Source organism: Micropterus dolomieu, linkage group LG18 (genome assembly GCF_021292245.1).
Source record: "Micropterus dolomieu isolate WLL.071019.BEF.003 ecotype Adirondacks linkage group LG18, ASM2129224v1, whole genome shotgun sequence".
Taxonomy (NCBI): Eukaryota; Metazoa; Chordata; class Actinopteri; order Centrarchiformes; family Centrarchidae; genus Micropterus; species Micropterus dolomieu.
In genome coordinates, this window is record NC_060167.1 from 13,164,103 (window position 1) to 13,190,469 (window position 26,367).

At 38.8% G+C, this 26,367-nt stretch overlaps 2 protein-coding genes across 4 annotated transcripts in view; one reads left to right on the forward strand and one right to left on the reverse strand.

Annotated features, from left to right (window-relative positions):
• Positions 1-1,015: 1,015 nt before the first annotated feature.
• On the reverse strand, positions 1,016-13,000 carry rab22a (RAB22A, member RAS oncogene family). Its single transcript, XM_046028550.1, has 7 exons — positions 12,035-13,000; positions 10,730-10,809; positions 9,973-10,054; positions 6,004-6,075; positions 5,497-5,603; positions 5,076-5,185; positions 1,016-4,269 (listed from the first exon to the last, which is right to left on the reverse strand). Exons 1-7 carry the CDS (start codon positions 12,068-12,070, stop codon positions 4,172-4,174), a joined length of 585 nt encoding a protein of 194 aa, XP_045884506.1. The 5' UTR covers positions 12,071-13,000; the 3' UTR covers positions 1,016-4,171.
• The window catches only part of ppp4r1l (protein phosphatase 4, regulatory subunit 1-like), a 19,667-nt gene continuing 5,712 nt past the window's right edge, over positions 12,413-26,367 (forward strand). Inside the window, exons 1-17 of one of the 3 annotated variants that reach the window (XM_046028543.1) lie at positions 12,413-12,646; positions 14,375-14,419; positions 14,914-15,043; positions 16,507-16,613; positions 16,836-16,978; positions 17,186-17,332; positions 17,851-17,958; positions 19,028-19,093; positions 19,269-19,427; positions 20,154-20,278; positions 20,684-21,192; positions 21,288-21,595; positions 22,092-22,178; positions 22,315-22,500; positions 24,879-25,040; positions 25,288-25,388; positions 25,720-25,840. In XM_046028543.1, coding sequence (XP_045884499.1) covers positions 12,640-12,646; positions 14,375-14,419; positions 14,914-15,043; positions 16,507-16,613; positions 16,836-16,978; positions 17,186-17,332; positions 17,851-17,958; positions 19,028-19,093; positions 19,269-19,427; positions 20,154-20,278; positions 20,684-21,192; positions 21,288-21,595; positions 22,092-22,178; positions 22,315-22,500; positions 24,879-25,040; positions 25,288-25,388; positions 25,720-25,840 — 2,511 coding nt within the window. In that variant the 5' untranslated portion in view covers positions 12,413-12,639. Of the gene's footprint in view, positions 12,647-13,079; positions 13,161-14,328; positions 14,420-14,913; positions 15,044-16,506; positions 16,614-16,835; positions 16,979-17,185; positions 17,333-17,850; positions 17,959-19,027; positions 19,094-19,268; positions 19,428-20,153; positions 20,279-20,683; positions 21,193-21,287; positions 21,596-22,091; positions 22,179-22,314; positions 22,501-24,878; positions 25,041-25,287; positions 25,389-25,719; positions 25,841-26,367 lie in introns of those variants that run through there. The other 2 variants (XM_046028544.1, XM_046028542.1) reach the window with 2 other exon arrangements.

The window sequence follows — 26,367 nt, forward strand, 5'->3', positions numbered from 1 at the left end:
CCAATACATTTCACACCCATAAATGCAAATTTACAGGTAAAAACCTAACTTGTTGGTTTTCACAAAGGAGGTCACAAATATTCATTCAGTTTGTTTATGTATTAATCCAAAGGCTGCAAAATTTTAAGGAGCTACTTTTTGGGGCATTATAAATTCTCTCACTGAGGACGTTTTTATTAATTATAGCAGTACAAACACAGGTGGAAGTAATAACATTAATGATGGCTCCATTCCAATCAAGTGGATCAATGAGCCAGTATGCACAACACAAGCGCCCTGGCCCCTCTAACATATAATTGAAATATGCAGCCATGATTAATATTATTACTTACACCTGTGTTTAATTGGTAAGAATTATGGCAACAGCATAAAGTGGGATATTATGAAACACTCACTCATGATGTAACTGGAACTATACCAGTGTGCCAGTGTACCTTTAATTAATTTCATAAATCAATTTATTTTTCACCTGTCAAATTAGCTTCCATTCATTTCTCCTCATTTACACAAGCCCCCATGTTATTCTCACTCTGCCATGTAATGTTTAATTAAATAATAATTGATACCTCAAACAAAGATGAGCCATTAATTATTACAAGTGTGATAGTTTACATTCACTTTTACCTTATTTCCCATGAAGCACATAGTTTTCAAACACATTTATAAAAAAGTGACTTCTTTTTTTGATTGGAAGGGAAAAAAGTACAAATTGCGCAAACACTGGATAATTTAAACTTACTGGGGTTTAGTAGGCGATGGGGAGGTTGTCAAATAAGTGTTCAGCCCTCTCAGCACTATTCAAGTGCAGTGAAAAGCCGTCTGCCAGTCAAACATGCATCTCAAGTATCATATATATATAGCCAGGTGGCTGGCTGCCAACTGAACAACACAACCAATCACTAACAACATTGTCACTGTTTCCCCAAGGAAACACAAGGGAGTGAGAAACGTCTTCTGTCTGTCTCTGACTGACACACACACACACACACACACACACACACACACGAGGGGGAAATATATTTTTGTCAATCTTTTATTAGTAAACAAATTGACAATTCCCTTTTTACACATTTAGAAATACACTGCAAACAAGTGTTGTCAGGCATTTTGTTACAATCAATATGAAACAGTAAAAAGCTAAATATGGTAACTACAATGCTGATGGAATTACTGCAAATGGTGTACGAGTCTACAACTGGCTTAGAATAGAATATAGTCACTGATTTGTGTACAATTGGATGGTATATATCTACACTGAAAAATATACATATAGATTAATCACATTCCCAGGGCCAGCCCAAGACTATTAATATTTTTCAATGAAAAAAACTGGCATACAATATCTTTCCATGCCTCCTGTTTCCAAATAAGGGAAAAACATGTGAGTTATTATCAAACTTCAAATCTTTTTTACACATTTATGTGATTAACACTTTAAATCATTATATTATATTACATTAACAATTAAAAAAAGGTTAACTATGCATGGTGTAGTAAAATGGTTTGACATTATTTGGCATAGCAATAAGAACTGAGCAAACAGTCAAAACCTAAAGTAACATCAAGGGACATAAAGGAATCTGAAACCATCACAAGAATGTTTCATCGAGTGATTTGAGATAATAAGACAGACTGCAGACTGAGAGTTAGTAATAGGGGTCAATTAATACAAACAGTCAAAGTGCAGCTTTCAAAGTACCAGAGTGCTTCCCTTTCTGATATAATTGCTGAAGCTATTTAGAGAGCATTATGATGTAGTGCAGGGCAAATGATCAAAGTCAATAGCGAAAGCCACTATGGTTTTCTACAGGTTTGGTTGGCCTCTTCACACTGCTCATTTGATCAAGTCTGAGCAAAACTGAGGTCAATCTAAACCTGTCATCATAATCTGTTTGAGACTGCAGAGAATGAGATCACATTGTCACATGAGTGTGAATCACTCTGTAACCAATTTCTTGGATTAGGTCACATTTTACCTTTGTCATAGTAACTACTATTGCACTCCATTGAAACATCCTGAAAAAATAGGCACTGCTGCTTAGCACACAACTCATCAATAACACATACATTTAAGATGCTTGAAGGCAAATAAAGTGGTGTGCGCTGACAGAAAAGCACACAATCAAAATTTATAAATGTGGAAATGGAGTCTAATTGAGCCCACATCTGTATTTTTTGGCAACTTTGTTAAGAGGTTTTGGGCCTAAAAGGACTCAAAAGATACAGACAAGCATGGAATTACACATAATTAATAAGTCTGTGGGGACTCATGAGTCAACTGCTACTGAAGTTCAATTTGGCCAGTATAAGAGGTAAATTAAACTACTGTAACATAGCAGAGGGATCACAGAGTATTAATGGTTTTCATGAACATAAGAAGTGATGTAGAGCTCTGTGAAAGCCGTTGTACGGTGTACCATATTTGTTTGACTGAAAATGAAAGCTGGACTTTCGTTAAGTGCCTGGAATTTAGAGGAATGAGGCAAAAGGTGGGAGAAAGTCAACTCAAAAGGCAGACCCTGGAACAAAGCACATACACTAATTCAAAGCAGAATGGAGACTAAGGTTCATTAAGGGGTCAGCATGTCGACACAGTGCCACATCTAATTCGGCACCTATGACGTTTTGCTAAGGGGAAATTTAAGCTCTACAATCTCAGTATCCTCTAAACGATGTCCAGTTTCCAGATCTCACTGTCACAGTGCCAAGCCGTAAAACAACAACATTGCATGTGAGAACCCCTGCTGATTATGGGGGAATGAAAAATGTTTATGGAACACTTAATGAATTTGGCAAGACCTCACAAGTATCAGCCTCCCCTGTAAAACTGTTGTAAAGTAGCAGCAAAGGATTGAGGACTGACCATAGACCGACAGGCTAGCCAGTGAACAGTTATAATAAGATTAGAGAAAAATAAAGCTAAAGTGATATTGTGAGTGTACTGTGTGCACTATGGGGAACTTCATATTCAGGATTCACTTGATACCATCTCAATGATTACAAGCGGAAGTGTGGAGCAGCCAAAGAGAACATTAGTTTAAAATTGAAGGAATAGTTCATTTTTGGGAAATACCAGTCTCATATGTGTCCATTAAATATAAGGCAACAGTCAGCAGCCGGTTAGCTTAGCAAATGAGATACATTGTGTTAATTAGTGAGCTTGAGAGGTACTGCCAGGTAGATTTTGTAAACTTTGGACAGAGCCAGGCTAGTTGTTTCCACATTTCCAGTCTTTATGCTAAGTACATGAACTGGTTACCGGCTCCGGCTTCATATTTACCAAATCAAGACATGATATTTGGTGTTGATACTCTCATCTCACCATAGGTTAGGGCACAAATAAGCGTATTTCACAAAATGTCAAACTACTCCTTTAATGTAAAGGAATCTACACACCTTTCATTCCTGTATTTTTAACAGTGCAATTTACATCAAAACACCCACTTGGAATTTTGCCTTGAAAAACCTCTTGATGAAAACAGCAATCACACAATAAAACTTCAATTTAGTGTTCCCAGTCCTTCATGCTTGACTGTGAATCACCATCATTTCTCTAAATATCCTTCCAAAAGCTGATGAGAGATAGGTACTGCTGATTACCACAACCTCTTTCATCAAAGCATTATGATAAATTAGTGATTACACACACAACTGTATAGATGGATCCTTCACAAAGTTGAGAATGATTTGGGAGAGACCTTCCCCTCCAAAAAGCAGTAACTTAAGTACTATCAAAATAATTTGGTGAAACTGAACCATTTTTAGCCCATATTTTGGTCAAAAGATAGTGGATTAGAACAAATTTACAAAGTAAAAATGATTTCTGAATCCATGAATCTGCAGCTATAAAGTTTCTCTGATCAACCTAGTGCTTAAATAAGCAGTGGTTGATGTCCATAATGGTTTATGTTATATATATATATATATATATGGGGATCTTTCATTTACACATCGATGTATTAACGCAGGCATAACAATGTTTCTCCGGCAATTTTAAGACAATATATGAAGATTTACTGTTGTTGTAAAAATGCATTTGCTATGGCCCATGGTTTCAGAGATAGCAGGGTTTTATGACGGCGTGTGGTGGCTGTAAGCTGAAGCAGGCCGGGGACACAGAGGGTAAGCAAAGGTCAGGTCACATGTCATGTGGGGTCAGTCACCGGCATCATCAGCAGCACGTCCTGCGAGACTCCGAGGCCTGCCGTCCCAGTTTAAAACCTTTTCCCGAAGTACCTCCTGCTGCGTCTGCAATGGGGATGCGCTTACCTTTGAGGACACACACACACAAAAATCAGCATGCATACTTAAAATTTTTGAGTGCGTTGTTGCTTCTCGCATTTGAAAAAAAATTAATTAATTAATATAAAGTAATAAATACTTTGCTTTCTCTTTGTGAACATGAATTTACAGTGCCATTCAAAACTCAGAATTTTATCACAGTAAAGTATTTTAACTTCTTTAAGTGCAAAACCAGTATACTGTGAATATTAGAATATAGCACACGCTGTATACAATTAGTATTGAATGGGGATATCAAGCTTTTAGTATAGAAAAAGACACAGGGCCTTATTGTAACGATCTAACCACACGGCGTAAAGCACCACAGCCGCCCCATTTTTCTACTTTTCTTGTATGAACATGTTGAAATATGTTGTAAGTATGGAATTGGGACACAGCTATTGAGTATACCTTATTTATCTCTAGCTTATAAGGTGCCACTCAGAACAGAATCAAGTGCTCCCACAATCCCTCATCTCTGCAAATTTGTGTTTCGAAATGAATTGTCAAGATTACATGGACTCTGCTTTACTTCCAACATGGCATTATCTGCAGCCTATTCTGAACTAGCTCATCACTGTCAGAAGTCTGATACAAGCACAGAAAAGAATGATAACGCTCTTGAAACGTTGGAAACAATACCAACGTAATAGGCAGTACTGTTCAAAACATAGTCTCCCTGCTTTAAAGTACAGAGTGAGACAATTATCTTAATGCTGTATAATGCTTACTTTTTCACGGCTTAATGGGAACCTAAGAATGTGCAGGCCAATGGCACCAAGAAACACACTCACTTATCTCTATAAACACCTCGTTGATGTTAATGGCATTCTTGGCACTGGTTTCTACAAAGATGGCATGGATGGAGTCAGCATAGTCCTTGGCATCCTTCTCTGGCACTTCCCTGTAAACACAAGAGGTATGTGAAAATGATTATGTTGTAACATGCGAACAGATTTCATGCACTAACTGATAACCATCAAATGTACTGCTACAGCAATTATGTGGAAGATTTTCCAATTTCATGGATAATCTTATAACCAAAAGCGTTTGTATATTTGAGTCTGGGAGATGTTTCAATTTTGTGGAAGATACAGAACACAAATATACATCTTATCTGACATCCCATCATCACTCTCAAGTTCTAAATAAGATGGCATCATCTCACTAGCATTGTTCATGAAACATACAGTATTATTTTTAATTGAGGTTCACCTGGCATCTGACAAGTCACATTTGTTGCCAGCGATGGCGACCACTATATTAGGAGGACCATGCTGGCGCAGCTCCTTCACCCAGTTCTTCAGTGTTTGGAAGGATTCCTGATAATACAGTTAAACAACAGTATAAACTGAATGAACCAAAAAGCAGACAAGCACATAGTATCTCCCATGAAAGTTTAAAGCAATAGTTTGACATTTTGGGTAATATTGCTAAGGGTTAGATTAGATGATAGATAAAACTCATGCCTCTACGGTAAATACAAAAGCTGGAGCCAGCCGCTGGTTAGCTTAGCTTAGCATAAAGACTGGAACCAAGGGGAAACAGCTAGCCTGGCTCTGAGATAGGTAATAACAATAACGGCTGCACGCTGTAGCTTTGCATTTACTGCATAGACATGATTTGATTTTGATTTAAAATTTGAGGAAAGACATCAAACAGGACAATGAACACAGTAAATACATGGTGGATTTGTGGTTGGGGAGAAAAAGTAAATAATACCTCTTTCGTGATGTCATAAACAATGATGGCCGCAGCTGAACCTCTGTAGTACATCGGCGCTAGAGCACGAAACTATGGGAAGAGAGAAAGTAAGCAATGATGAGTAATTTTGGACAAGGAGGAGGCCTCTGAATGACCTTTATCTCTGGCTAACCTAGACTGCCTGATCTGCTGACATCATTAAGTCTGCATATAGCTTTGAAACTGCGTGAAAATGAACATGACACAAGACCAAGAATTTAAAAGATCTTATCCAGAGATGGTCAATATCTACTCATTGTTGACGATTAATTACCTTGATTTCCTTCCAATTTTTTATTTTTGGTTATGAAAAGGGTACTAAAAATATTACTGCAGTATGCTGTTTAATTGTACTATTATATATTTTCACACCCCATAGATCAAGAAACGGTGTCCAGGCTTTCATAGACCATGGCTAATCAGTTACACAGGCACAGACCATGGTGAGTTTCATTAGACTCAATAACACTGACTGTAACAAACACAAGTATAAAAAGGAGCAAATACGACACCAAGTACCATTTTACTAAATCAAAGGGCCAGTGTGCTGAGCTTATAAGCCAAGTGGCTTTATTTAAAATGGAAGTATGGCAAGTCTTTCCACCAAGACCTCACACATGTGGTAGCCATCAAGAGAAAGATGAGCAGAATGTGTCGAAAGCTGTTAGCGTTTTGATATTTATGGGAGACTATACATTTGATGTTAACCCACTAGATCACAAAGCTCTGCATAATCAAAACAACATGTGCATTTCTAAATCCACAGCTGCCTGGGAGGCTGGGGCGGTTCTTCTTTTTGCCAGGTTTTGGTATTTTTCTTCTGGTAAAATACTTTCCAATGATCACTGAAGCTGAACTGAATTCTCCTCTAGCGCCACCATGAGGTTCACATTTATATTTTTAATAAAATGTCTCAGAAACTATTGGATGGATTTTCATGAAATCTGGTACGGACACGTCTCCTTTAGGATGAATTATAACAACTTTGGCGATCCCTTGAACAGTCATCACATTTCATAATCAGATTTATTTTTTTATTTGTCCAAGAGCATTCCCAAATGGCATCAGTTGTACTTTACATTACATTAATTCATTTTCATTTTTATCCAAAGCGACTTACAATTGCTATACATGTCAGAGGTTGCATGGAGCAACTAGGGGTTAAGTGTCTTGCTCAGGGACACAACGATGGATGGGTCACAGTAGGAATCAAACCCAGGTCTCTCACACCAAAGGCATGTGTCTTATCCATTGAGCCATCACCTCCCTACTTGCTATGTATTGCTAATTAGCAAATGTTAGCTTGATAACACGCTAAACTGAGATGGTGAACCTGGTACAACAAATATCTAATGTTGCTAGCAGTAGGTTGCTAGGAGTCTCAAACAGTGTTTTGTAACCAAGAATATAGCTATCTTTTTTGTCAGGTTTCGATATAAGGCCAATTTGTTATTATATAGTTGTGAAAGTAATTTGTCTTTCCCCCATCCTTCAGTTCAAGCAGTGGTCAACAGTGATTGGCTGTGTCCCACAAAGGTCAGAGCAGCCCGGGTTTAAGTTCAACAAAGGTTTCCGCACACAAAAGTGGAGTAAGAGTGCATGTTTAAATTATTTTTCTCCTGAAACAATTAAGTTAAATTCAAAATAGCTCGATCTCAAGATCTTTTTTAAAATCTGTATATATATATATACACACAGTTCTATATACTGTAACCTACAGTATATTTCAAGAAATTAAATTTAAAAAGAATTCTTTTCCCTCTCATATTTCTAATCTTTCTTTATACCCTCTTGCAATATACACTGGACTGGGGCATTTAACAGACTAATAAAACCATGTGTCATGTATTAACTAATGATATTTATTTTAAAAGAAACTACCCATGTCTGAAAAAGACCTTCACTTGGAATGACCCTGCATTCCTGCCAATTCTATTTTTCCTTTATAATACGATGGAATAAACTATCCATCTTGGAGTGACACTGTTACCTCAGGAAAGCACACATTCCACATAATTATAGTTGTTACTGGCCCCAAGTCCACCAATGGGAATCCAACTTGGGATATTTGGCAGAGGCACTGAGGAGAGTGCTGTCTGTTTCATTGGCCAGTGTTGTGCCGCACCACCACTAGTCCTGTGTGGTCTATCTCTGTCTTAACCCAAAGAGCAATCACAGCGAGGTCAGACGTCTGGCCGCACAGCAGCCCAGAAAACAGCCCCAGTGATGCCTGGGATGCGAGTGCTGATTAATTGCTGAAACCACGAGCTGGGTGCGTAATGAAAGGAACCCTCCTATTCCAGTGGGGGAGACCTCGATGGGCTGTTGACAGCTGGGCTCGTAAGGCCTCATCTGGTCTTGAGATATGGATTGTGGATTGTGGAAATCACAGAGTTTTCCTTTTTGCCCTGGTCTCTCCTGCCATGTGCATTGGCTGTCTTTGTGTTCCCCTTTCTCAACTCAACAGCTTTTGAAACAAGCCATGAAAGGATTCAAAATACCACAGCAGCTTTTTTTTAATGAAAACACAGACACATGCAAAACCTGCCCAAGGAATGTTGCTACATTTCCCGCAAAGATGTGAACTCCCTGGGAGGCTGAGAGGCCACATGAGATTGAAAACGTGGATTTGTGGTAATGAAAAAGGTGACAAGAAATTAACCAAAAAAAAAAAAAAGACAGAAAAATAGATTGTTGCCAAGAGAACAAAAAAATATATATATATATTCCACAGGCAAAAACACAAAGGGGAAAAAAAAAAGAAAAAAACAAAGAGGACACTGGCGTGGCGCTGCAATGACTCTCAGATAAGACACAGTAGCAGCACACGCCAGTGGGCTGAGACAGCTTGGGTTTCATCTTCTCATCTTATCTTAAACAGGGCTGCGCTGATGTCCCCTCAAGACAGTGAAAAAGCCGAGGCCCCCGAGGGGAAGGAGGATAAAAGAAGACAAACAGCATCTTATCTCACCTCTCTGGAGAGGACAGCAGCAGGGATAAGACATTACAATAGCAGGGGACTGCACATGAGAAAAAAAGAAGGGTATGCACAGAAAAAGGAAAGTGATGTGGAGAGCTAAAGCAGAGAAATGGATGCAGGGTGTGACTCAAAAGAGAAAGTAGTTCCTTACACTACAACTATCTGGAGCTTGGTGTTGTTTGGACAGGCATAAATGCTAAAATTTTACTAGATGTATCCTGTTTCATATATTACATATCCTCTGTAAGTGGTTTCAGTCCTGAGCGAGTGACAAGGCATTTCAAATATCTCTGCTATAGACACACAGGACAGTAGGTTGCATAAGAAGTAGCACCTGGACATCAAACATCATACAAACAACACTTTTCCGACGTGTATGCAACATAACACAACACAATACCACAAAAGAAAAGCAATGCCACACCTTTATCTGTCTCAAAATGTATGAATGCGATGAGGAGGAAGGAAGAGTGAAGGGAGAGGCAGGACAATGATTAAAGGTGACAGAAGGGACAAATTATGACAGACTTGCTGATGTTTCTGCTAAACTAAACAGACGTCACTCACTGACCTAAAGAATGCAAAACTGTTACACCGCGCACCTTAAATCATGGCAAATGAGACTCCTAAAACAAGAGCACTAAAAGAAGTAGGTTATCTACCTATAGAAAGGTAAATGTTGCCCCCTATCAGAAGTAATGAATAACTGCACTATTCACTTTCCCCTAGCTAGGCTGGTTCAGGGAGTGGTCCATGCACATGTGGGTAGCATTCTCACTTCCTTTTAAGACAAATGGCAGGAATCAGTACAAGTCAAACTGATTGATCCCAATATCTAAAATGTTTTCTGGTGTGGTTTGGCTGTGCAAATCCAAAACATATGTGAACTGTGCTCAGCTTTGCTATCCATCTGTTCATTAAAAAAAAGAAATAATGCTGAGGCCAAAACCTCAGTAGATATAACTGACCCGCTCCTGTCCTGCCGTGTCCCAGATCAGGAACTTGTGCAGCTCGTTTTGGTATTGCACTGTCTTGGTCATGAAGGATGCTCTGGTGAAGAGAAATGGCTTCATGAATATATATTCTTAATATGTCACATTATAAAGATACAAATTCAATTTAGGTGTTTTACAAAATTTATTTATCAGCCAACATGTACTGAAACATATATATATATATATATGTGTGTGTGTGTGTGTGTGTGTGTGTGTGTGTATGCATGTATGTTTCAGTACATGTCGGCTGATAAATAAATTTTATATATTTATATATCTCTCTCTAGGATAAGCTTAAGTTGGTCAATAATATTGGCAATGCCTATATGATGGTGGGGCTCTAGTGCTGACTGATCATATTGTTAATAAAATGTCAAAAATGTTGACAAATGTCACAAAGCAATGTCTTAAAATTGTTTACTTGAGTTGACTCAGCCACAAAAACTCACACATAAAAGTATTTCATTTATAATGTCGTGAAACAGAAAAGGAAGTGACTTTTTGCATGGAACCTGCAAATATTGTGTATTTTTAATTGATAAATTAAAAACAATTGTTTTCATTTTGAACAACTAATCGTCATAATTATTGCCCATTCAATTTCCTTTTGGCTCTAATTGGAATTGATTAATCCATAAAGTGTAGACCTAAATAACCAACAACTCTAAACACAAACCAATAAAACGGAGAATAAACATAACTACTAGCTTGGGCAACAGCAGGAACTTACCCAATTGTTGGGTTGATGTTTGGGTCAAAGCTGTCCTCCACAAATCTCCAAACAATACTCGACTTTCCAACGCCAGTGTCCTGCAGAGACAAAATAAAGATGATGCTTACTAAACACAGACTGAAACCATTACTAGAACTATGATCACAACTATGAAACCACATTCTCTGGCAATATGTCCAGACACTATTGCTTTTTCATGGCATCTTCCTTTCTGCTCACTTCATGTTAAACAGGTCAGACGTAGTTCATTTTACACAGTTTTTTTAAACCGTACTAGTTGATGAAGAAAAGGAGGCGTGAGAATGTTACTTTAGGAATGTTTTACAAGATACTGTTACAGAAAATTATAGCTTATGCTGTTGTAATAAGCAGTATTAACATACATGAATATTGTTCATGTGACTGATTTGTAAATAGCAAATGCAGTAATGTTATTTAGCAATGTTATATAAGGATGGCTGCAACTGAAGATTATTTTAATCACCTATTAATCTGTCATTTCATGATTTTTCAATTAATCAAAAATGTGAAAACAATTACAACATAAGTTTCCACAGTGACAACTACAAAAGTCTTGCTTTGTCTGACAGTGAAAAACATAAAGATACTTCATTTATAGTGATATAAAATATAGAAAAGCAGCAAATCAAATTCACCAGTTGAGAAGCTGGAACCAGAGGATTCTTTTGAAATAATAGGGCCAGTAATGTTATTTAAGAAAGCTATATAAGCATTAGGAATGCAACTAATAATTATAATTTTTATTAGTAGTATTTTTTTATTGTTGTTTTTTTAAAGGCGACAACTTCAAATGCCTTGTTTTGTGGACAAACAGCCCAAATTATATAAATCACCAAATCCTAATATTAGAAAAGCTGTAAAAGGTAAACGTTTTTGCATTTAAGCTTCAAAAACAATGTTAATTATTACTCTATCAATATTGTTGCAAATTCATTTTCTGTTGAGGCATTAAACAATTAATCGACTACTTGTTACAGTTCCAATTTAATGTCATTAGTAGCAGATGGTGTTATTTCCTGTTCCTGTTATTTGTGGGATATATTACTGGGAAGCTGGTAAACAAAATGCATAAATGTTGTTTATGTGACAGATGTTAAGAGTGCAGAAAAAACATGAAGTACATGTATTGTACCCACTTGATCGACACATTTAACTCATGTAAACAGAGCTGCCCATCTGTATGGTGTAGCCTGATGGAGGGGCAGTATGGATCATTTGATGCCACGGGTACAGTGTGGTGTACAGACATACGCTTTTAGATAAAACTCGATACTGACTTACCCCCAGGAGACAAACTTTTAACTCCCTCAGCGCCATATCGATCTCCTCTCTCTTAAAATGAGTTTGTGAAGATGACCATTGACAGTTTTCCTCCTCTGGCTGTATAAGTTACCTCTTATCTTGAATATTCTTCTGGTGGTCTATGTTTACAAATAACTTTACTTCATCGTGGTCAAAAGCTGCGAAATGCACGTCCCAGGTTAGATAACAACTCTTGCTATTAGCGTTAAAACGTCCAGTTTTCCGTCGTATTTGCCATATTGTGGTTATTGTAAACAGCTAGCTAGCTAACAGTGAAGCCAGCAAACCGTTTAGTCTCCATCTTGAACTACGGCTTGTGATCACGTGACCGGTCGGCTCTTTTTTTTGTTTGGAGATACACAAAGCCGACACAGGCTGTATTTACGCTCAGTTATGTCGAGTTTGTGCCCAAGGTGGGAAACAGTTACAGTTTTCAGCTTGTTGTTTTAAAGATAACTAACCGGTGATTACCGGCATCAGGAAGTATTTTCAGGAAGTAGTTTGCTGCCTTGTTTGAGTGACAGCTGTGCGGTGGTGACAGCCCACACGGGACGGCAGCCCGCAGAGCCGAGCCGAGACTCAAGATGGCAGGTAATGGCACTTTTTAAATAGTGTGTTCTCTGTTACTTTGACACTGTGTTTTTCACTTACAAAGCGGCATTCTGCTATTAAGAGTCGAAATTCTTAAGATAGCGGCCTCTACTTTACTGAATTTGTAGGTTATCCCAGGCGAAGTGCGAGCTAAGGCGAACAAGTCAAGCAAAAGGGCTGGACAAGCCGTGTTAGCCAACTTAGCACTGCTAGCCAGCTAGCTAACGAAAGCCACTCAGTAGTATCGAAATGTATGACTTTAAGACTACATTTAAACCTATGTCTACTCAGTACGTGTAGATTATTTTTTAAATGACCGCGCTGTTCTGTAGTTGGACAATACCGTCTGCCTCCAGCCGTGTTATTATCGAACTGTTGTCATAGCAAAGGCTAGCGAGTTGACCCAGCTAACGTTAGCCTAGTTGCTAAAGTCATTTTCAGCCATAAGCTGACCAAATCCTCCTTTATACCATAACAAAGGAGAGATGTTGTTCTTTGCCAACATGCTTTTGGGGTATGTTCTTAAACCAGCCGTAACGTCATTTACTCCCCACACGAAACACCACATTTAATGTATATTTTCGACATAGGGGTTGTTTTGTATTTGGAGCACATTCCCTTGCTTGCCCAGCTGTAAACACTGGCATTAGCCGTCCCACCACATGTTTCTCTTTCTGGGCTGTTCTTTTGGCTACCCTAATCTGAATTAGTGTCCTTTATTTAGGGCTGGTTGGAACTGAAAAGAAATAACGAACGAAAATCCTCTCGTAGTGTAGGTTTGTTACGTTACGTGAAGGCGCTGAAAATAACGTCTTCAGCGTTACATGTCTACTTTGTCTTCATCACATTGGGCTACATAATCACGGGAAGCTAAATTGAATCCCTGTTTGGGATTCAGGGAAATATCACTTTGGGATTATTTAGTATAGATAAGCAAACTAGAGTATTTTACTTTATGGGTATCTATTATGTTCAGAAGGAACTGAAAATCTGAAATTCAAGGTACTAAATACTATATACCCCAAACATTATTAGAAATTATAAAGTGTATTGAGTGAAAAAATATCCTCAAAGAAGTGAGGAAAAACTTAATAGAAATTAAAAATTGCCTCTGAGGGAAAGGAGTCAGGTTGTGGGTAAAGTGTCATGTGTCTGCAAAAAGCATAGAGAAGATATACAAGATACTGTACCTACAATGAAATCAGAGCTTCCTGGAGTTTTTACTAGCAACTTTTCGACCCAGCACAGGTCTTTATCAGGTGAATACCTGTATGAAGGAAATTAAATGTGTTTGTATACACCAAAGTGACCAGTGACATTATAATCCCTTAATCACATTGATTTTGTGGGATCCAGCACCTATATCAATGAGCTTTTGGGATCCTAGATCATAGTGTGGGATCCAGGAGAAACATCACGTTTATATTTACTGACTTGTTTTCATTTCTCCCTGTGACATGACACCACAACGACGTTGCCATGTGAATGCACAGTTTTTGTTTTGCAGTGTGATTAATCAGTGAGATCGCAGTGATTTATTGTCAATCTTAATGAGGGAGACTTTGTTCCATCTAAGTAATTGTCAGCCTGTAAACCTGCCAACACAGAACTCCTTTTATTTTTTTTTGGGGGGGGGGGGGGGGGGGGGGGGGGGGGTTATAGAGTGACGGTATGTTGATGACATGTTTGCCACCATGGGTTCCCCCTCTAATTGCCTTATCCTTGCAGGTCTATCTTTATACTTTGAAGATGGCCATGATGATCTGGATGACTGTGAGTACTCGGGTTACTTTATTTTGGTAACTAAATACATAGTACCTGAATTTATGGATTCATTTCTTGCATATATGTGGAACTTCCCCCACGTGTCATCTTTTTGGGCAACCCTAATTCACCCATGTGAAATTTAAAGCTGTCAACAGTATTTCAGGGTTTTACGTGATGCTATTATTAGCAGTTATACAGACCAACATTCCCTGTCTGCATTAGCCAGGGTGATAAAACGGTGTTTAGATCCAACTGCAAAGCCACTGTGTATTTATGGCTGGAACATTAAATGGAATAATCACTTAGGCTTGAGCCTTTCTGCTTTATTCACACATTGGAGGGTCCTAATTCTTGACATGTAGTCTGACTCAGTATCTTTAATATGGCGCTGTGAGTACTGTGGTGCATCTGTCAGTCCTAGTCAGTTCACTAGCTGTGTGTTTCAGAGGTGGTTCCAATGATTAAATGATCATAAAATGATCTTTCTTTCTCTCCCACAGTTGGATTTGATGACTATGGTTCAGAGTGCGATGGCATCCGCATCACAGCCTTCCTCGATGCAGGACAAGACAACCTAACACCTCTTGGGAGGCTAGAGAAGTATGCCTTCAGTGAGAATGTCTTCAATAGGTAAGTAGAGCCCTGTGGTAAAGCTGTTAACCCAACACTCTATGCAAAAGACTGACAGACAAAATTAAACGCCAGACAATGGGATCTTCATAAGTAGGGTTTTTGGGTTGTGAGGATACATTGTGAAACTACACATGGGTGATAAATTAAAGAAAAAACATGTCTTTGTATGGGGTCAGGCCTTCAAGAGCCTCCAGAACAGCTTCAGTGCTACTTGCCAAGCCTGTGGAAGTATTGGAGCGATCAAAAACTGTTCCTCCTCAAGATATTGCCTCATTTATATATACAACCTTTATTTGATCAAGTAATATCATTGATATCAAGATCTCTTTTGCAAGAGAGACCTGAGTACAGCAGACAGAAAACCCAAACATAGCCATAGCCAGAAAATGGCTAATGTGACAAGTAAACCGTTTTTCAAATTGATCTGCAGTTGTGTAGACATGTCCTCATGTTGACGATTTGTGTTGAAAGTATTATGCCATCACTAGTGGGTTTTAACAAAAAGGAAACATCTGTAACCATCTGTAACTTAGTATCAAGGAAACATCTGGCAAAGAGCACAGATGTGTTACTTGTAGAAAAAGTGATGAGAAGATGTAGCCACGTAGTAAAATTAACTTTGCATTTAATTTTAAAGGTGTGAAACTCTGCCAGGAAACTGTTTATTTGGTCTGTTGTATTTTATGCTGGTGTAAACAAGAAAATTTAGTATTTGCACTGTTAATAAAAGGTTTAATGATTGTTGGATCGATCACTTAATGTTCAGTGATTGCAAGAAATCATTGCTGATAGGTTTTGTTGAGCACACAAGTAATGGCATAATGTTGTGCAATGATACATTGTTGGTATTTGACATTCTTTTATTCATGGGCGTTGTATACATTGCATTAAATAATGGCTAGATTGTATCATAAGACACACATGGGAAAATATTGAGATTAACACATCCTCCAATCACAAGCAATCTTTAGATGTGTTTTTTCTTAGACATCTGGAAGACTGTCTGCATTCCTGTGTATTTACTAATCACATACCTGTTTTAACTCTGTAGTGCAGGAATGCCAAAAGACTTAATGTTAAGCCATGGGTGGATGGTGTCTGTCTGAACATGACATTAGGTTGATAATGCTAGTCGTAGTTTTTTAGTGTTTCCAGCTGAAGAAAAGATCAGGTCTATGTGTTGTTCTTTGTGTGAGTTTTATGATGTTTCTATCCAGTAACCTGATTGTCCTGAGGATGTGCTTTTTGATTAATTTAACACCGTACCTCTCTAATACTGCTCTGCTGTCCACGCACAAACTATTAGTTCCTGTCTCCATGCTTTTCATGCTTAGCTTTGCAGGCTCATGTCGTGTGTGTATACTTGACAGCTCTGTCAGTGCTGTGTCACGCTGTGTGCATTGAGTACTTGCAGGTATTGGCAGGCTGTCTACTAACTTGACGCTCCTGTTGCTTTCTAGGCAGATCGTGGCTCGTGGCCTGCTTGATGTGCTTCGAGAGTTCAGTGACAATGAAAATGACTTTATAAGTGTCATGGAGACAGTTGCCAGAATGTCAGAAGATGGAGGTAGATGCATTTTCCTTTTCACCTATTCAGTTGTTCTGTCTCTAGATAATTCTGTGCTTTTTGACTGTGGTTTCTTTCCCTTTAAAAAATGTCTTTATTAAACTCAATTGAACTCTTTCAGGATTTCATCTTTATATGTGATCACATAACACTTGCATTGTGATGCACACATTTGATGTTAGTATGTGTGCATTAAGCTTCTGCTTTAATGTGTGTACTCAGAGCCTACAGTGCGAGCTGAACTGATGGAGCAGGTTCCCAACATCGCCATGTTCTTACACGAGAGTCGGCCCAACTTCCCAGCAGCTTTCTCAAGATACTTGGTGCCCATTGTAGTCCGATATCTCACTGATCCAAACAACCAGGTAATTTTCATATTTAACACTTTTCTAGCTGATTTTTACAATGAAAACAACAATAAATACTGGTCAAGAAGGCCAAGCAGTAATTTATTTATTTTTTGTTTGTTTCGTGTTCATTTTTGTGAGCTTCTTTTCTAAGCTTTTAGGAAATAAGAGAAGTAGAAAAAATTTAAAAGTAAAACTCTTTGAACTTCCTCCCATCTTTTCCAGGTGCGGAAGACGAGCCAGGCAGCGCTGCTTGTTCTGTTGGAGCAGGGCCTCATCTCTAAAGCTGATATGGAGACCAAAGTTTGTCCAGTTCTGCTTGAACTCACAGAACCCAGCAGTGACGATGACTACAAAATTGAGGCAGTTGCTGTAAGAAACCTGTCGAGTAGTTATCGTAGAAGTAGGCTCAGAGAAATTTTGCTGAAAACCACATGGGTACTAGACAAACTGCTTTTAAACTACAGGTATAATTTGTGGCCCAGATATTAAATCAATGCACGTTCAGTGCAAGCAGAGAGGTGCCGTGGGTTTATTTTGTTACTTTACTGTGATCAGTCAATGCCTTTATCTAATCCAGTCACCAGTCTAAAATAAAAAATGATTGATGCTGGCAAAGATTGTTTTTGCATTGTCTAAACTTATATTTGTCATGCATTATAGAACTGTCAAAGATTTTAAAAATGCGTTTGATGAATTCAAAAATTCAATTTGCAATGCCTCCCATTTTAAATTATATGTAAAGGCTCGAAGTTGAATGTGATTATTATTTATATTCTATTGTATTTAGGTGTTGGCTATTGGCTAATTCACTTAACCAAATTCAAATTAAGTTTTCAAAAATCACATTCAGCCTCCTCATAACTTTGTCCGTATGTCTCCTCTGACAGATCATGTGTAAAGTTGTCACCATGTTGAGCAAAGACACAGTGGAGCATCTTTTGCTGCCACGCTTCTGTGACCTGTGCAGTGATGCCCGGCTCTTTCAAGTTCGCAAGGTAATGACCTCCAAACCATTTTCATCTTGTCCAAAGGTCAAGATACTTTTTGCCAGTCTGAAATTACTTATGAGTATGAACCTACTCGATATTCACTTTCAGACTGCAGTCACAGCTGAGCAATCAGTTAGAGTTGAGCATAAGTGTGTTTTATTTTTTTTTTTGTTTTAATTTTTTATTCAAGTTAAATTCAATAACACTGAGTCAGCCTTAATTTTGTTGGGCGCATCACTGTGGCCTACACTACGCTGTTGTTTTCTGTGAGGAATGTTAATTCTCTGGTGTAACTGGTGCCAGTTGGGGAAGGGTACTTAGGATTTGCTTAAGTGGTCACTGTGAATACTTTTTCGAGCTCTTTTGTTATTGTGAGACTTTTTGTGGCTTTGTGTAATCCTCTTTTTTTTTCTGAAGCTAAACTTCAAATTAATGACTTTCTATGCCACTTTAGCCCAGGATAGACTAAAATAAGCATATGTGTTGCCCAGGACGGCAGTCTCAATAACACATACTAATCCTTATTTCATACAATGAGCGATCAGAAATGTAGCATGTCTGAAAATTGTACAATATGGGGTAATAATATGAACACTTTCTTAGTGGTAGAAATATTATAAGAGTGTTTATTGTATTAATAAATGCTTGAATTAAATGTTGTTAGAATTGCAACATAAGTAAGAGCTACACGGTAGGACATGTGATCTAGAATTCTGTTCCAAAATTACATTAAATGTTTTGTACCTTTCTTTTATTTAAATTGAAATTAAATTCCTATGGTCATGTAAATACTGCATGAACAAGGCAAACTACCCGCAGGACTTCACACAAACAAATGCACAGGGCTCATGTTGCCAGGCAACCACTGCATACAAGTAATAGAGAAATACTGAATGATCGAACTAGAGGAGATCTGTGTAATAATAATGTTATTAGTTGTTAATATTCCTATTAGTGTTATTGGAATTGGTATCCTTTTGAGACACCATGCAGATCTGTAACCTCTTGTGGATTATGTTTGATGGTTTCAAATATTTTTATTTATTTGGGACTTGTTCATCATCATGTTTTACAGGTCTGTGCAGCCAATTTTGGAGAGTTTTGTTCTATTGTGGGTCAGGAGGCAACTGAAAAACTATTGGTGAGAAGCTCCCAAGACTTTTTCTTTCAACATGTTAAATCTTTATGTAACATGGCAGTTTACATTGGTGTCCTTTAAGAATTTCCTGCTCTGTGTATGATTTAATCAATATTAGGTTAACTATATATATATTTAATATAAGGTATACTAACATGTTGTTGTTTTTTTCACGTAGATGCCCAAGTTCTTTGATCTGTGCTCAGACAGTCTGTGGGGCATCAGGAAAGCTTGTGCTGAGTGCTTCATGATGGTCTCCAATTCCACTTCTCCGGAGGTGCGACGTGCGAAATTGTCCCCCCTGTTCATCAGCCTTATCAGTGACCAGTCTCGCTGGGTAAGACACACTCAATCGCGCACACACACAGGACAAACTGTAATTCATATGATTGCATACAATTACAGGCACGTGTGTGTAACATCCTCTGTACTATGACGAGAGAGCAGTTGCTGCTTAGACGTAGAATCTGAAAGTCTTTTTTTCCTCATTACTGTGCACCTTCATGTTACTGGTTTTAAGATACAATCATTCTGAAAGGGGGAGTTCATTCAGAGAAGAAAAAATTCACTGGTGAAAAGGAGCAATAAAACGAGCTGATGCGAAATGGAGAATCTCTAACTGTTATACCACTTTGGTAAACTTTCTAATTGGGTGCAGAAATAATTATCAATGGGGCTTGAAGGGTTTTTAGATTAAAGGACACTTTGAAACGCGGAGGAAAGGAAGTGATTGAATCGCCGATCATCCGATTATGGGTGACCCGCTCTAAACCCCGGCCTTCATTTGAGTCCATGTGGTGGCCAAAATTTATGACCGCATGGATAGTTTAAGCTGACAAACATATGTGATCTTGTCTGTGTATCCAGGCACCCAGTGTACTATAAACAGAACAACATGTGGTTCCACTGTCCGTGTCTGTGTGCTATTTTGGACTATCCGGCTGTTAATGTGGTTCCACATGCAAATAGGATACGATTGTAAGCAAATAAATATGAGCTTTAGAATTATGAAAAATATCTGTCGACATGATTAAACTGACAGATTCCTCTGCCCCACTTTTAGGTGCGACAGGCTGCCTTTCAGTCTTTGGGGCGTTTCATCTCCACCTTTGCCAATCCCTCCAGCACAGGCCTTCACTTTAGAGAGGACGGCTCTCTACTAGAGGTTGCCAGGTGTACATTGGACAGGTAAGACTGCCTGACTTTCATCACCACTGCAACAATTGACAGTTATTTACAGCTGTTGGTTCTCCATCAATCCTGCTCATAATTCACTGGGCATGATCAGATAAAGGTTTATCTGCAGAAACAGGGAAATGAGAGAATTTGAAGTTGACCAAATGTGTTTCCCTGAATTATTTTACCTAGAAAGTCATGTTATCTTTTTAGAGAGATCTTGTAGAGTTTGAAATATACACGTTGACTATGTTTCACAAATTTTTAACTAGGGTTTAAGGTTTGCTCCTGTTCAAAGCTCAACAATTGTGAGCTCAGATGCAGGTGGGGAAATGTACATTGGCCTTGCGTAGTGCAGCTACACAGTGCAGACAAAAGTTTTCTTATACATTGTGCTCATTGTTACTTTCATTTCAGCGACTGCTCTCTAAATTCTCTGAACTGCTCCGACATAAGCGGCTGCCACACGGAAAGAACCATCGCTCACACACCTCCCAATCAGGATGGCCGTGCTACGCCATCCCCAGAGCACATTGTAACAGCTGACTGTGAAGAAATGCACAACTTTGACGACAACCACAGTTATATTCCTGGAGAAATGCGCCACGCCTTCACCCACACAGTTTCAAACAGCAGCCCTACGACTACAAACAACGCTAAAAACACAAAAGAAACAGAGCAGACAGATGAGAACTTTAATTCTTTCCACTATTGGAGATCTCCGTTACCAGACATCAGCGGGGAACTGGAGATGCTAAATTGTCAAACTTCAGAGAAAGTGTTCGACAGGGAGGAAAACAAAGAGGAGGAGGAACCTGAAGATGATTGTCCTGATTCCAAGTCCAGCCCTGGCAAAGCTACCAGCGACCAGATCCAAAAGGTCTTAGACTGTTTGCAACCCCACATGGATGACCCTGATGTACAAGGTTGGTAGAAAAAGCCCAAACACATATGATTAGCTGTAGAACTTCAGCAGTGTATTGGCATGTCAATTGAATTATGTATGTTAATTTACCATCAGCTCAAGTCCAAGTGTTGTCAGCAGCTCTGAAGGCAGCCCAGCTCGACAGCCCGACAGACGACAGCCCAATAGACGACATCCCGACTGAACCCCAGTCAGAAGAGCAGCCTGAGAACAACACCGACAGCCTGTCTGTGGAGGTTCAGTCAGAGAGTGAAGAGAGTCCCACAGAAGAGGAGCAAACGCTGGAAACTCCTCCAGCCTCGGAGTCCAGCCCTGTCCAGGAGCAAGGTGATGAAGAGACGCAGACGGAGCCCCTGGAGGACCCGAAGGACAACGAAGAGTCTTCTCCTGACTCCCCCATTTTAGTAGGAGACAATTCAGATCTTTGCAGTGTGTTAGGTCATCTGTTGTTTATATGGCCGAGCAGATATACTCAGTAACAACATGACCAGGAAATCTTTGTAGTTAAAATTTCTATGATCTCATGACTAAATCAATAATAACGAATGTTGAAGTTTGAAAAAGAAAAGCATTATTGAAGAGTTTAACAATAAAAACTGAGCTAGTCCTTTTTTTTTTTTTTTGTTTTTTTTTTTTGTCAGCCTATTTTGATAAGATTTGACTTGGAGTTCTGGAAAACAAAAGCAAACATTACCACAATTTATTAGATTTTGATTCAGATCCTAATCCTGATTGGTGCCATCACCATTTCTTTTTATCTGTGATTTTTATTTTTTTTTTTCATATATATATAAAAATAAATAATATAAATAAGAAGACTCGGTGACAACAAATGTTTGCTTCTTTGAGGAGACATGCGCTTGTTCCCTAATGGGGCATGTGGATTTGTATTTTCCTCAGGAGTCTGAACTAATTGAGAGTGTGGAGGCGGAGAGAAAGGAAGACACTGCTCACAGCCCAGTGTTTGAGGATAAGCCTAAGATCCAGGTCAGTCAGAACGTCCATCATACATTCGAGAAATATTGATCAAAACCTTACAGTTGGTATTAATCGGCAGAAACATGCCTCCTGCCTGTGCATCCCTTCTCTAGGATCATCAAACTCTATAATCTCTTGTCCCCAGAATGTCATCCCCCAGCAGCTGTTGGATCAGTACCTCTCTATGACAGACCCGGCCCGGGCCCAGACGGTGGATACGGAGATAGCCAAACACTGTGCCTTCAGCCTGCCGGGTGTAGCACTCACGCTGGGACGACAGAACTGGCACTGCCTGAAGGACACATATGAAACCCTCGCTACTGATGTGCAGGTAGGCAGAGAAGTGGGAAGTTATGAGTAATTTGGGATTAGATTTGCTGTTTCAATCCAAAATGAGTGTTGAACCACATGGCAAAATACAACAAGAAAATGATAAACCAGAACTAATGTGGTGGTTCCGAATTGAGCCATCTTGAAGAAGAATGCTTAACAGTGATGTTTTGTAGGAAAATCTAAGCCAGTACACTAATGAGCAAACGGCTGTGGTAGCAGAGGTTTATGCTTTACCAAGACCATGTGGTGAATTATAGATAATCGTGTATTTCAATTTAGCCTTTTAATTCCTTAAAGAAGTGTCTTGCATTTTCAGTGGATGAATTATTAAACTTCTTGATTTTATTGTTTTAGCTTTCAGGAAATGCATTGTGCAATCTCTGCCATAAAGCTTATTCAAATTACTTAAATCCAAAGAAGGTTTATTGGCATGAATGTTATATAGCTGCCAAAGCTAAATTAGATATTATTGAATAATTACATTTCACGCAATAAACTAAATAGATAATCACAAGATAACAGATAAAACCATTTTAACACTACAGTCAGTTAGAACATAAATTCACAAACTCGTGTGAATGAATGAGGAGACGCGTGTGTTGTGTGTGTGTGTGTTGTGGCTAGAGTGGATATTTTGTAAAGCTAGATTTTCTCCTAAGATGTTGGAAAGTGTCTCATTGGTGTGGTGGAGAATTTCTACACACAAGATTTCTTATTTTGTGATAGTGGGAGCACTCTGCTCAACGGTTCATACATGAGCTTTCTGGTGGCAGCCTTGTTTGATGGCCATTCATTCCAATAGGTCAGGTGTAGGGCTGCATGATTTGGAGGAAAAAGTCATATTGCGATTATTGTGGACAATATTGCAATTTGTAATTCGATTATAATAGAACAAATGGTACTATGAGTCTACTTGCTTAATTATCAAGGAATGTGTGAAATACTGACATTTTGAAATGTGTTTTTCTCAGCTTTAACAAAGTTAAACAATATTTAACAATAACAAGTACAACAGAACAAAGGGAGCGTGTTGCTCTACAGAGGAGGCGGCTAGAAGCAGCAAATATTGGCACACTGGCACCGGCTCAATGTACATCTGTGAGAGAGGAACTGTACATGAGTGTAGATGATTATAATGTTTAGTTAATAGTTTACTGTTAGTATAACAATAAATATTAAATACTACATTCTTTAGAATTTCATATAATAATATACTTTTTTAACACTTGTTGAGTATTAAAAACAGTTATAGCAGTTTCATTTATGTGTTGTTGTTTTTTGTAATTTAATCCTTGTGCAGGCAAAAGGCTCTACATTGGTCTCTAATTTGTTAATGCTAAGTACCAACTGGTCAATAATCATATTGTTCAACATTTAATGGTTTGCTGTAGCACGTCAAAAACTTTTTAATGTCCCGGCTGGATCCAGGCTGTGATTGGTCGGTTGACGAAAAGTGACTGAAAAGCACGTTGGCTCTGTGAAAAGTTGAACATGTTGAACAACAAAGGGCGCCGATACAGCTAACGTTAAATGGCCAGCAAGCCAAACCCAAACCTCCCTTATCTTCTCCCAGTTTTAGCAGTCTTACTGCTTCAGCTGTTGCCAGCGTCTCTCTGGCCTTTTTCAAGGTGCATCACAGTAGATTGTATATCTTTACAAATCAGACTCCTGTCACCTGTAGATTCTGAAGTCCCCTATGTTTTTTTGCTCATATATGGTCTCCCGCATGTAAATGCAGAAATAACTTATATATATATATGCAACGAATAACTCATGACGAGATGGTTATCTGCCACATAGCTCATAAATTGATACTTGAATGATGATGATACCTGAATAATTGGATACATATTGCCCAGCCCTAGTTGTAATCTTTGTGTGAGTTTGATGTTGTCCTCATGCTTCTTCGCATTTGTAATAATGGATAGTCACTGAGTTTCAGGAGCAGCTGACTGAGGAGACTTCTTTCTAGGTAATGAAGTGAGTGAGGGGCAGGAAATTTCTCTGAACCATGTTAATAAGAAACTGATCCACAACAACAGCCTGATTGTTTTAGTGATGTCCTTGGCTTGACTTGTGTAACATTGGAGGGCGCGAGCAGGAAAGGGAAATGTACCAAGGGGAAACGTTGCTTCAATTCACAGCAGCAGAGACAACGTGGCGTCGCTCAGTCACACTGTTGCTCATGACTTCATCACAGCACGGACTGTCATTGTTAGCATAACAGCATTGCATTGTACAGCTGTAATTTCTGACCAGTCACTGCAGGGATTCAGATAAATGCCATGTTTCTCAGAGAAACATCACCCAATTATAAACTATTTTTGAGACGCTTTCCCATGACTGGTGCTATAATCCTTTTCTTCCCGCTCTCAGTGGAAGGTGCGGCGTACGCTGGCTTTCTCCATCCACGAGCTGGCGGTTATCCTGGGAGACCAGCTGACAGCCGCTGACCTGGTGCCCATCTTCAACGGTTTCCTCAAAGACCTGGACGAGGTCCGCATTGGCGTGCTCAAACACCTCTATGACTTCCTCAAGGTGAGATTATAGATTTCTATGCTGCTGATCCAAAGAAGATGATTACATGGTTAGGTCTGGTTTCATATTGTTTGAGCATTACAGAGCAGGAGCCTAGTATGTTTCAGTTTGGGTCATTACATTTCAGCAATGTTATTGTTGTGATAGGAGAGATAGAGGTTTGTTTTCCAGTTAAAGAAGAAAATCACAGTGGGATCGATTGCTCTACTGATCACTAATCAGGTTCATGTGCATCATCTTGTTGCAGCTGCTGCACGCAGACAAGAGGAGAGAATATCTGTACCAGCTGCAGGAGTTCATGGTGACAGACAACAGTCGCAACTGGAGATTCAGATATGAACTGGCAGAGTATGTCTCCTTTTCCTCTTCCAGTCGGGAACTAATTACATTTACATTTGAACAGACTGTACTATCCAGACAATCAATGAGACACTATGGCAGGGCTGAATTTGGCTCTTACAACACTGCATATGGGTTAGATTTAATTTTGCAATTAATTTGTCAGCATCACCTAAACGATTAATTTCCTTATTTCAGTCCATAATAGAATATTCAAAATTGCAGTTAATTTAATTTTGGTCATTTGTATTTACTATATTTTATAGCTATTTACAGGAAAAGTTTACGTAACCCTGCTGTTTGCCTGACTGAAGTGCCCTCTCTCTCTGTCTCCTTCCAGGCAATTGATCCTCATCATAGAGTTGTACAGCCACTACGATGTGTATGACTACCTCAGACAGATAGCGCTTACACTCTGCTCTGACAAAGTCTCAGAGGTCAGGTGGATTTCCTACAAACTGGTGAGTGTACAGTATTAAAGATGTTTGGGGTTTTTTTGCAGCTGGAGGGACCAACAATTGTCAACTTGTGAGAGATGATTTACAACAAATGGGAAATGAGTCCCACTGATGGATAAGTTTCAGTGCTGTGTGTATGTGATGAAGTAATATCCTCACTGATTGTTGTATTTGATCATGTTACCTTGGCTGGAGACAAGTTACGTAGTCACTTAGAGGAAACTTTTTATAACACAGCTCCAGGAAGTTACCACACCCTTCTAAGAAATGTTGTGGTTGTTATTACACCTCGTTTTCTTGCTTATTAAACAAATAAGATATAAGCCAACTAGCTGCTGGCTCTAGCTTCATATTGAAAACAGACAGTGATGAGTGGTACCGATCTCTTATCTAACTCGGCAAGAAAGTGAATAAGCATATTTCTCAAAATTTTGAACTTCCTTGAAACCAAGAGTGAAATCTTCAGGCCATGTAGCAATCATTGTAGCTAATGGAGACAGCATCTCAACTCTTCACCTCATATTTTTTTT

Coding starts and splice junctions, on each gene's coding strand:
- rab22a (XM_046028550.1), bottom strand. CDS start 12,070: ATGGCGCTGAGGGAGTTAAAAGTTTGTCTCCTGGGG. Junction 5,186..5,496: donor TGTGACTTGTCAGATGCCAG/GTGAACCTCAAT, acceptor TTGTGTTTACAG/GGAAGTGCCAGAGAAGGATG. Junction 4,270..5,075: donor CGAGGTGTTTATAGAGATAA/GTGAGTGTGTTT, acceptor GTGTCCTCAAAG/GTAAGCGCATCCCCATTGCA.